The sequence below is a fragment of the Dermacentor silvarum genome, chromosome 11, assembly GCF_013339745.2.
Source record: "Dermacentor silvarum isolate Dsil-2018 chromosome 11, BIME_Dsil_1.4, whole genome shotgun sequence".
NCBI classification, from domain to species: domain Eukaryota; kingdom Metazoa; phylum Arthropoda; class Arachnida; order Ixodida; family Ixodidae; genus Dermacentor; species Dermacentor silvarum.
In genome coordinates, this window is record NC_051164.1 from 82,726,563 (window position 1) to 82,739,062 (window position 12,500).

The following is a 12,500-nucleotide window of genomic DNA, read 5'->3' on the forward strand; positions in this document are numbered from 1 at the left end:
GCATTGTTGGTTACAAAGCTAATGGCAAACTCTGCATGCACAAAATCACAATAAAATTTCTGAATAACCTAAACACTGTATGACTGGCTTGAAACTGAGCAGTGAATAGTTCCGAGAAAGTAAAACTTAGCGACGTATTAACATAGATGGAATTGCTTGTTGTGAGAGAATTCGATTACTGTTTCTTCATTTCTACTGGTTTCAATTTATATCGACCATCAGCGTGGAAGACTATAGTATTAACAGCTTTTATATCAAACAGTACTGTGCAGGAAAACTTGCCCTTGGTCGTTCACATACATAGGAGCACATCCCGCTGGAAGCGGAAGCAGATACGTAGTGATAGGTTATGCAGACACTGATATGGTAGAGGTCTGTGTTGGGAAAAAAAAGGATGCAACCCTGAGTAAATCTACTTCAGTGACAAGTTATCCTAGCATGCAAAAATTGTAGCGGTACCATTAAACAACTAACACACGCAGGTGTATAACATCCATGTTGTAGGAGACACCCTGGTCTGAATGCGACTTTGTGGTAGATCAACTAAGTCCCGCAAAGCTTGTTAATTCTTTTCTTTCACTTGGTAGACTGTGATGTCATTTACCAGTTGTCTGGTAAACTGCAGGCCTAGTGTGGCATTGGATGGGCGGCTGCAGTTCTTGAAGAACAAGATACGTTATGCACGCCACAGGATCTGAGGGACGTCAGAGAAAATTCAGTAGAGGTAGAAGAAACGCGCACATGCTGTTGAAATTGATGGTATTCGCAGCATAAGCTGAGGCTTCTTGCCAAAGATGGTAAGTCTGAAGCATTAAGCATGCCAAAAATATATTCCCTGGTTTAACTGTAAAGTGAGATTGCTGCAACAAGCGTGCGCTGTTGGGTGGAAGACTGCAAAGCTGAACATGATAAAGCTTCAAAAGCACTTCATGCACCGTTATAAACTTCAGCCTGAAGTGTTGTGACAAGCGGCACAGCTCACGTAAAGCAGCAAAGCGTTTTGGAGTCGTTGGTTAGCAGTTGATGACAGCTGATGCAGAGGATGCCGATGGATGGCAAAGGCAGCTGTGTTCAAATTTGTGGCATAGAGAACAGTCTTACTGCCACATAGGAGTGTCACTGTTCTCATCTGCACATGTAATCCCGTTAGATGTGCCACTTTGTTCCCGCTAGCATGGATAAAGCGGTCTGTCATTTTGTCTCTTCTTCGTGCCCACTGCAATGAGCAAACTTGACTCGCAAAGCCCATGTGAATGGGCCAGCTCCTTGTCATGATCAGTATTCCGAAAAAAGATTGCACTATAGGATGCCACACAGTCCAGAGAAAGCATTTCGAGTCGCAGCAACCGGGCACTATTCATAGTCGATGCAGGCAAGTGAACTAGTTCATAGGAGGGGTTCTTGTGTCAATGCTGCACTTCACCGCGTCTTGTCGGCACTCTGGGGAGGCTCCAGGGCCCCTCATCTTCAGTGCAATGTAGATTATCGACGCGATGGCGAACACAGCATGAACGGCAAGCACGATCAGGATGGGCTGCGCAGTGGGCCACTCGCGGTGCAGCCGAAACAGGGCTAGGGCATGATTATCCGTCCGATGCCGCATATCGCTTTGACCTGCAAGAATGGACACCGTGAGGTAAACGAGAGAGAAACAAAGTTTTTGTAGCACTAACCGCCAAATGTTAGAAAGGCATCTCTACGCTTAACCTCTCTTTCCTCAGCAGGCAAGATGTAACAAGAGCAGCTTAGATGCACCCTGTTTATTCATCATGAGTAGTGTGACAAATGAGAATTTCAATCATGACAAGAGTACCTTATGGTGTCACACATGTGGACTAACTAACTGTGGGAGCACAGATAGGCTGTGTCTAACTAAAGGTCTTTCGGGCTTACAGAAAACCGTAACACAAGTGGCTACAAAGTGACATGCTTGCTAAGCATTCTCTCTAATGTAATGAACAGGGTTAAATAAAGTTTAGACTGTACTACAGATGGCGAGAAAGTGACGATTGGTGCTCTTTTATGATTGACACCAAACCGGCAGGAGCTTTGTAGAGTTGATCTGACAATAACTGGAAGATGCTTTGTATTCTGCATCCGTCCCAACCTTAACACATAGATAGTGCCTTGGCCTTATAAGAAAGTTCAATTCCGTAACAGAAAGCTGTGGCTCGGAGCCAACTCCTATTGTCCTATTCAAATGCACCTGTAAAATGCAGAAATGATTTTACAAGACAACCACTGCATCGGTTTAAAAGAAACTTGTGGCATTTCAGTGAGAAAGTTAAATAGTAGCAACTGTAGGCAGGCAAATTTTGATTAGTAACCTCAGAGTTAAAAAAAAAATTGATGAAAATTGGTAAGTTCAAAAAAAAGAAATAGACTCATGAAGTTTGTGAATCCATACTTCTTCACCAAGAACAGATATCACAGTTCGGTAAACTGCATCTGTTAGAACATCTGAAGTGGACAAATCTGATAAATGAATTTATTGCTTATGTAGCAATAAATTGTAGCAACAAATAAACAAGGGCTTTGCAAAATCCTCATAAATTAGTCGTATATTTCAGAGCAATGTGTAATAGTAGAACTATTTTATCCGCTTTAGATATGTTATTGGGTACAGCTTGCAGAATTGTGATATTGCTTTTTATTGGCCGAGTTACAGAATCAAAACTTATCTATAATTGAATTTCTTTAGATACTGCAATCCTACTTTTCTAAAATGCATAAAAAATAATTTACAGGTTTCATCACATACATGTCAGCTGCAATTAATTGTTGAATATGAATACTAACCAGGCATTTGCTTTACGAGTGGTGTAAACTGTACAGTGAGCAATATCAATGAATGAAATGAGATAATGCAAGCGCATAGTCTTCAGGTAATTTTTTTCCTGTGGTGGAGTGCTGGAAAACATTCTTTTTTCTTGAAGGGCTACAGGAGCGAACGTTAGCGGCTAATCACACATTTCACACTGTCTCTCGACGCATGATCAGCTCCATTGCATCGCAGAATACAGAGTTCAGATGGCTGGATCATCAAGCTTTAGTTCTTAGTAACTGCAACGTTGTCTTTTCCAGCGTGGCGTACAATCAATCGTCTCCCTTTGTCCGCTCACCTGGATGCCATTCTCCTGTAGGACCACCGGACCCCGGGGGCAGTCGTACATGGGCGTCGCCCCACCGGCAAACTCGACCATGGCGAGCTGCTCGAGTGTCCAGCGCAGCGGAGACACCCACTGCAGCCACGAGGTGACCAGAGACAGGTCCATGAGGTGGACAGCGTAGCCGCCGCTCAGGCAGAACACCAGCATCACCAGGCCCAGAAAGGCGGCCGCACGCTGCCGGGTTGGAAAGGTCCATGCCGATGTCATGGCGATGGCCCGCGCGGTCAGCAGGTAGAGCAGCGTGTAGCCCATGTAGGGGCCAAAGTTGCGCGTCTCCTCGCGCTGAGGCAGACCCGTCATGGAGTAGGCGGGAAACACGTACGCTGCCGCTATGGCCGCAGCTGTCGGAAGGCTGTACGTGAGCTGCAAAGTGAATATATTTTAGTGGCTTATATGGAGCATGTGGGAACTTGTGTGCTTTAGTGATTGCAGTGGCCCTCTGTGGACAGCAGGAGATCTGTGGACTTGCAGCACCACAGTTTATGAATCAAAGTATGGAATGCCATAATCTTCATACGTAGAGAGATTCAGGATGTTGCTTGTTAACTGATAAGGTTGCCAACTAATTACAGAGGAGGCAGAAACTACAGTAGACACCCATGAACATGAACTCAAAAGGAGTGTGAGAATGTGCTTATATATTACCAAAGTTCATGTGAACAGAATAAGTGATTTGCAAGACCCGAAGTGTACCATTTATAATGTACCTAAATATCCGCAGCACAAAATAAATGAAACAACGTTAACACGAATGGCATATGCAAAAAAGACACTTACTGAATTTGTAAGATGCAAGATACTATGCCCTCTTAAGCAATTGAATGATTCTTGCTTGCTGGCACTGTGCTAACTTGTGCGCTGTCACAAAAGCTATTTCACCTATCTTGCTCAGACATTATTCAGTTGAAAAGGAAATGTGCCCGAGTATTCAGGGCGTTATCGGCTGCATCACGTGTGTACACCGCTGTTTCTTGCACTTCCTGGGCAGTGTACTAGCTATAGTTATCAGCCTGCAAAGGCACCTTGAGGACTTCCTCAATGATTAATTTTATGGTATCAGCCTTGCTAATCTGCATGTCATTATCGATGCTGCCAATTTGCCGTTTATGTCCACAGAAACATCATTTGCATCTCGTTACCTATAGTAGATTTGAGCAGCAGACATTTTAGTGGTGTATGCAATAGTTTAGGTTAACCATGTTAGAGGATCATGTTAAGCAGACTTCGTTTTTTTTTTTGCCTAGAGTATGTGGCAAACCAGAAACATTTTGTTAACTCATTGTTTCTCGCATCCAAAAATGAAACTGAACCAAGTTCGTCTTAACGGGCATTTACTGTAATGCACAAAGTAGTTGCCATGTCTTTCGGAATGCTGTAAATTAAGAACTTCAGCAATTGTGTCAATGAAATATAGAATATTATCAACTGAATTTGTATGGATCAGCACTTCGCTCATTAATATAGTTGGTGAAATAGTATTAAAGATGGCCCAGGTCACTTGGAGGCTTCAGTTCAGCTGCACATTGAGTTCAGGTGTTGGTGAGCAACAACGTGGCAAAGTAAAGGATAACCAAGGTGTTGCATAGAGAATTTTAGTGAAGCGTTCATTTAAATGCAGAGCAGTCAATATCGCTACAGAATTCAGCGAGAAAGTTGCAGAGCACTGGGACGGCCACAACTGTCAGAATGCAGTATACGTGAGCTGTGGATGAACATTGATGAAGTTTGTGGCAGGAAGGCAAAAGTGGATTAGTCTGTTCTTTGTCCAGGGAGTTTTAGTGCAGCGTTGATTAAAATTAAATAGTTTGCAGGCATGTTGTGGAGCAGGCAGGAACCCGTCTGCCTTGTTGAATGGAGCAGTTGACATATTTGTTGCCAACTGAGATCTCCGTGACAGGCACGAAGGTAAGATACATGCAAACCATTGCTTGTGGACTTTGAACATAGCAGTTTAATAGGCATCATGGTGTAAATGGGAAGCACATGGGGTTTACAAATATTCAAAATTTCAAATAACAAATTGAATATCATCCTGTTCGAGTCGCTCTTTGAAGTACGAATATTTTTCGAGTAGTTTTCGAGTATTTGAAATCGTCAACTGTGTGATCAAATGTAAAATTCAAGCAACAGTACGGTAAAGTTTGTCCCTGCAGCCATAGTAGGCATACATGTGAAGTTACGCAATGATGCAGGCTACAGTGCTCGAGGAGCGAGATTTTACCACCTTTGACAACTTAAAATTGTCAAAGCTGATAAAAAGAAAATGAAACAACTCATATCTTACCTTTGATATGATGTATGCAATGCCATTGTACAACCTTTCGTTGATATCTCGTGACACATACACCTTTTCTCGCCAAACTAGAATGAGAAAGACATTGGTCTGAGCTGTAGGTGATGGACGTATGCAGTTGTTACTATAAGCAAATATTTTTCTTTTCCATCATGATGCTGCTCTCTGAGAGCCACATATAGTACCGTAGTATGCCAAGTGATCTGTTTTAATGTAAACATGTTCAATAAAGATCTCCCATGGTAGATATTGCAATTCTGTCACATCAGCAGTGCTACTTGAAGAGGTGCACACTACCTGCAAAACAAATTGCAAAGTGATATTAGCTAACAAAATGCCATTAATGAAGGTAATTGATCCTATTAGAGTACATGTCCTAATTATGGAATTGAATCAGTACAGTAATGATGTAACATATCAATTCAGCAATAACTTCTGTGGTTAGCACTAGTTTGGATATTTGTGGTGAAATGCATTGATTATCCAGTTTATACTTGCAAGCAGTCTATTTTCTGTATTATCAAAGGTGTTAACTGGAGTGCCAATGCATTTCGCCACAGATTGCTAAACAATGGATTTTGTTATAAAATTGCTTTTTACCATTGACCTATCAATTTCCAACTTTAAACATGTGCTCTAAAGTTCACTAACCTTACTAATTGCAATCCTAACACCATCAACCTAACTTCACTAATTGAAAGGTAACAAGTGGGGTTTTGTTTATTAATAAGCTAACATCACTCTGTAATTTGTATAGCACGTATGTGGTAAAATTGAGATATCTACTACAGGAGACCTATAGGTCTGTTCCTATTAAAACAGATAACCATGTATAACCAAACGTGTTTCTCAGATACTTTTAATTCTACAGTTTCAAGCCCAAAATATCAGTATGGGTATAAACCTGCTGCCATGTTCAACATCCAAATGAAAATTGTACTAAATAGAGGCTCAGTAGTAGTAATAACCTGAACAAGAAATGCTTTGTGATAATGCCATGCCTGCTACATAGCATCAGGATAGGCTACTTGAGCACTGACTTCTTACCGTCTGTGATATCACCAAGTAGAAGTGGCCAGAGGCAGAGGCCAAGGAGAGCATAGTGAAAGCCGAGCCGATCCAAGACGTGCTCCTGGTCGAGCCCTGCCCTTACATTCCAGAAGATGGCTCCCAGAAGAACGGAGATGAAGGCGGCAAGGAACAGACGACGAAAGAAGTGTACCACGTTGTATGGGAAAGTGTAGATCAGTGCCCGTCTGTGCAAAGACAAAAAAAAAACAAGTGAGAACACCAGAGTCCATATTATGTAATGATTCTTTGCCTTAGATTCTATTATAGTTTTATTTCTGATCAGCATTACCCATGGTATCAAGTGGCCACCCGTCATGGTAGTTTAGTCACTATGGCTAGTTGTTATAGCTAGTGGCTATGCATTGCACTGCTGAGGTCAAGGTTGTTGGTTTGTTCCAAGCAGCAGGGACAATGTTTTGACGGAGGCAAAATGCGAAAATGCTCATGTACTTAGATTTAGGAGCATGTATGCTAGAGAACCCCAGGTGGGCAAAATTATTCAGATTGTGGTCTTGGCACGTGAAGCCCAAAAATGTATTTTTCTGTCCAGCAAGTGACCAATACTGCCAATAACAAAGGCTTGGTGCCGTGCCAGCGACTGATATGAAGGACTAAAACTGACAAGAATTGTTACATGACTGCATGATGCAAGTTACTGGAGTATGTATCCAATCCTAAATTGTGTAAGAGCAAAGATTACACCATGCAAATTTGAATATTAAATTCTTAAATTGAATAATTCGTTTTGACCCAATATTATATTCAACTTGAATTAAAAATTTTCGATTGTTCATGCACATTTACAATATAAACAAGTGTTTGAGAAGCTAAAGGGGTGCAGTTGGAATTATTTATTGTCCATGGCTTTAGAAGCACTTGCAATTAATTCGAAAGTGGTACGAGTCTATAGTATGTGAAGGTGATTGCCTCAGCAATGTGATGACACAGTTAAGCATTCAAGTGACTCTTGTGGACTAATATAGGCAGCAATCTTTGTCACTCTAGTGCTGATGTGCATGCGTAGTAATTAAACATCTTTTTCACACAAAAAATTTTTTTGGACAATGTTTTATAGATTGTATTTGCAAAATCATCTGAAGCATTAAGGATGGTACATTTCACAGAAAAGTTAACAAGGGTTTTCATAAAGGTCAGAGAGTGGGAGATCATAGAAAGATTGTGATTATGAAAGCGGGCACTCACATCCAGAGGGCCAGCATCTGTCCAAAGAATCCCGCCCTGTAGACATCCATGGGCGCATTGCCCGGGGGACCCGGATCGGAGAGCGCCACTTGTCGGCGCCGGAACACCTCGACCAGGTTCTCGACTCGCTGGCTGGACTCGAGCATCGCCTCTGGAGACAGGTTGTCCAGCGTCACCAGGTCGACTGCGGTACGCAAGGTATATTTTTAATTTTTTTTCTTTAGCCTCTGTGATGTGCCTTGCCCTTTCTTCCCTCTTTCCTTCCATTCTTCCACACTCAGGACTCATCAATGAGTCCTGAGTATGCAAAAAAAGGCGCAGGTCTGCACAGTACACCCAGCACAGTCACAGTTGCTGGAGGAGCTTATGTGCTCCTAGTGCTTAATTTGTGCTTTTAATAAAACGTGCTTCAAAATGTGCAGTATGACAGAAATTTAGTGATGTTGTGGATATATTGGTATGTGAAGACCGTTTCATAATAATTGTGAGGATGGCAGTTCCTCATTCTAGAACTATTTGAAAAGTATTCTATATTCAAGTCGTTTTGCTTCTGACGCTATTTGATTCATATTTGATTCAGTTTTGAAATTTACTATTCACACTCCCCTACTGAAAGGCACATACATGCAAAATTCAAATACAAGCAAAATTGTGAATGAGAAAGATGAAGGTAGGTGTTATGATTGTCCCCAGAAGAAAGGATGTGCACACCGTGCTCATTCAAAGCTCGTGCACCGACTGCCTGTGACCTTGTGCACCATTAGCTTTCATTGGCGCCAGTTTTCAGAGGCATATATTTCAATATTGGGAAGCAACGTAGGCTTACGGTAGTAGTCGGAGGGGTTCTTGAAAGCCGGGCAAGGGAAGTCAATGTAGGAGAAGTAGGGGAGCAGGTCACGTCGCTTGCCATGGTACACCATGCGACCCGTCGATATGATGGCCACTGGAATAAGAAAAAGAGAAGATGGTGATAGTCACTTGGCTGGATGCAGACTATGAAAGCACTTAATACCCATCTAAATATTGATGGCTGCTTGCGTCACAGAACTACAGTTCGCAATTGGTACTAGTTGTAATACTGCATGCAATGTATATACCGGGTGTTCATTTTGAAGTTTTACAGAATTTTTAGAAATCGCCTGTGGCAGGTAGCATAATTCTAATCATTTAGCTGGGTTATTCGATGAGGCGGACATTAGTAGCACGAGAAATCGAAACACATATTCAACTAATTAAAAGAAATCCACTAATTAACTCCTTGGTTTATTACTTTACGACACATTGAAATTTACTAATTGTAGCCTGTGAGCTTCTCAGGCGTATCCACTTCGAATGAATTTCCAGAATGACATCAGTTTGGAGATATGCGCCATCAGCCTCGCCGTAGAAATGCACTGTTGTTCCACTTGCTTTTTTACTAAAAATGTCGTTTTATACATTAAAGCACAAAAGTAAATGGGATGCCCATGTATTTCGTCCCACACTTTGGGAAATATCTCGAAACTGGTGTCATCCTGGAAATTCATTTCAAGTGGATGCATCTTCCAATCTCACTGGCTACAATTCGTAAATTGCAATATGTGTTGTAAAGTAATTAACTAAGAAGTGAATTAGTCAATTTTTATTAATTAGTTGAATATATGTGTTGATTTCTCGTGCTACTAATGTCAGCCTCTTCAAATAACCCAGCTTAACGATGAGAATTATGGTACCTGCCTGCAAGCGAATTTTAAAAATTCTAGTAAAACTTAAAAATGAGCATACATTGCAAGACAAACCTGACATGGTAACGAAAAGTTATAGTGACATTGAAGGAAGACTTCATATTTACACCAAGTCTGGTGCATGGACAGACTGAATGCTCACTATGACTGATCAGGCCCAAAGTTCAAGTTGCAAGGCTACTACAGACAGCCAGTGTGTACGTAAACAAAATGGGCATTGCTGTAAATGGTGCATAAGAGTGCTTCTTTTTGTTTTATTGTGCACTTTGTTGTTGGCACTTCAAGTACGAATAATCTTGTAAAACCATATTAGCCACATTTTACTAATGTGGCCATGTTAAAAGTCGGGCAAAGAGGCTGTTTTTAAGTGAAGTTGAGCTCTCTCTCTCTTCAAACATATAAAGTCCAGCAACTTTACCCACATTGGTGATTTGGACTATGCCATATAAAACATCACAATTGTATCCTACACTCTCAATGAAATGTTCCCGCATACTGTGTGTGTTAACGCCAGCATTGTGTTATAGCATTCTAGTCTTGAAAATATTGTGAAGTCAGAGGACTTTGAATAAATTATTTATTCTGATTTGTTCATCTTCTGAAAGTAAAAACTAATTTGCATTGGCAGTACCAGTAAGTCCCCTTTCTTTGGTATTCTTTGTAGTATGTACCATTGAAACAGGAGTGCCTGGCATTCAATAGTTTTGGGTTTCTATTTAAATTTTTTTTGTACAAGGCTGGTTGCCCCACAAAATAAAGACCCTTTTTTTTCTGCAACTGAACATTAACAGATAAAACTTCTAGCTGGGTTTTAGGCAACAAGAGCAGAATAATTTACTGACTATCCATTCTTGGATGTACGTCGCCATGAGTAACATTAATTCAGACAGGAAAGTCTGATGACATGCAATATTTCAATAAAACTTGTGCAGCAGGATCTAACTGCTTCAATCATACCTGCAGCCTTATCTGTGCATGTGATGCAGCGGGGTGGTCAACTTTCTTTGCCCATTAGCCAACACAGTTGGCAGCTTATATTACCGCATTCTCTGCAGACAGTTACACGGCTCTATACTGCAGATCTACCTCGTGTCATCATGGTGAAGATCTCGTAGGTGGGTGGGTGGATGGTCATGATGACGATGCGACCCCTGGCGGCCCACTGTCGGACGTAGTCGATGAGGAAGAAGCTGTCGAGGATGTCCATGCCAGAGATGGGCTGGTCTAGCAATACCACATCTGCATTAAGAAACGAGAAGTTGCCGCGTAAACGATATAAACATCACTGCGCTTGATAAGTGTGTTATTAGCGGCAGATATCATCACCAGACAACATTGCACCCAGACTTGAAATGCAACGCGTAAGGCTGTGGCAAGTGCTGTAAGCAGTTAGAGTGTATGAGAACAGATGGTGCTAGTGAATGTCAATGAATGTCCAGTTGCGCTGACAGTTTAGCCCAGGCTCGTGGGATTGACTCGCATGGAGTCCAGTTGTATGGTGGATAGGTGGGTTGCATAGATTGCACGCGGGAAATGACCTCACGTGTTGTTTCATACTGGGTCATGCTATAGAACACTAATGACGATTCCAATGGTTTAAGATACTTCATCACTGTCATTGGCTATATTCGGTGCACAATGATCATTGCATAGAATCACAGTCATGATTGATTTGCGCTGCTGAAAGTGTGATTAACTTCTGGCAAAGAAATGAAAGGCAGTCCCTTCATATAAACAGCACAGAAGCAGCTACTGTAAAAGAACAAACAATAAGGGCTCATTCACACTGGCGACTCACAGAGGTCGCTTGGGTCGAAGAGCGACTGTTTTGGGTCAGTCGCCCACTGATCAATCGCCAGTGTGTATCAGCCCAAAGTCTCTCCGCAGAGGACAAGCCTCACTTATACAGTTAGGATAGGATAGGAATAAACTTTATTTGTCCAGCGGTTAAGGCTGTTGGTGCCCGGGGCTAGGCTGCCAGGGGTCCATCACCGGAGAAAAATCTTTCGAGATCCTCGGCAATGGCCCTGGCCCGCTGGACGGCCCACTCCTGGTCCTCGGGTGCCTCGCTGAGCAGGGCGGCTTGCCATCTCTCAGCGAGGCGCCCCGCTTCAGAAGGTCCTGCTGTTATCTTCCCCCTTCCTCTTGGTCCTTCTTCTTCAGGGCGTTGACATTCCCAAAGTATATGGGCCATATCAGCCCGTTCGTGCTCGCACCACGGGCAGCCGGGCGACGGGTGCAGCGCGGGCCACAGGCGGTGCAGGTGCTTATACAGTTGTGCATCTTCTATTATTTGTCTGTTTCCTTCCATGTTTACCATGAAATGAAAACAGACTGTAATATTGCAGCTTGATGATCAATATAATACGAAAATGATTTATTGCTACCACAAATATTTGATGCACTGACCAGTGTCAAGAAGTAGCTGAGAGCCAACGTTGAGTCGCCTGGCTTCGGATTCGGTGAGGTCTCGGATTCGTGTGTGCTTCAGCTGGCCAAGGCCGAGGTCTTCGAGAAGAGCGTTGATCTGTATGGGACATGCCAATTATTAATGCGAAAACATTACTTGTCCCATGAGGCACAAAAGCCGGCATTGTCCTCAACGAGTGATACCAAAAATCATCATCAGCGTGGATTAAGGTGGATTAAAGTTGGCACAAATTAGGGCAAGGTGGATTAAGGTTGGTACAAATTAGAGCAAGGTGGATTAAGGTAGAGTTGTGAAGGACATGTGACAATGTATGACGTCACGTATCATGGACGTAACCAATTAATTAGAGAAGACAAAATGTTTTTGCAAACAATTCATTAGAGAAGTAATAATATTCAAGTCACGTAAGGATACTTAAGTGACCGAATTTTTCTACTATTCTGCCATCTTAGCAGCATTGCTAGCAGACATAATATGGACAAGGTCATCCATAAGAACTACAATTCACACACGTGCAAAAAAATGACCCTGTATTTTACTTCCATGTGAAAGACTAACCTAAAGGTGAAACTCTTTTGCCACAATTTTTATATGGGCCCATGTTGCAC

At 42.2% G+C, this 12,500-nt stretch overlaps 1 protein-coding gene across 2 annotated transcripts in view; it reads right to left on the reverse strand.

Annotated features, from left to right (window-relative positions):
- Positions 1-12,500, reverse strand: part of LOC119432708 (ATP-binding cassette sub-family G member 8) — a 52,302-nt gene that overhangs the window by 22,784 nt on the left and 17,018 nt on the right. The window contains exons 8-14 of one of the 2 annotated variants that reach the window (XM_049659234.1): positions 11,871-11,988; positions 10,548-10,700; positions 8,564-8,680; positions 7,738-7,921; positions 6,511-6,719; positions 5,455-5,531; positions 3,123-3,533 (exon numbers count right to left, since the gene is read on the reverse strand). The exons of the other annotated variant lie outside the window; for it this stretch is intronic. Coding sequence (XP_049515191.1) covers positions 3,123-3,533; positions 5,455-5,531; positions 6,511-6,719; positions 7,738-7,921; positions 8,564-8,680; positions 10,548-10,700; positions 11,871-11,988 — 1,269 coding nt within the window. The remainder of the gene's footprint in view (positions 1-3,122; positions 3,534-5,454; positions 5,532-6,510; positions 6,720-7,737; positions 7,922-8,563; positions 8,681-10,547; positions 10,701-11,870; positions 11,989-12,500) is intronic. 2 annotated transcript variants of the gene reach the window in all.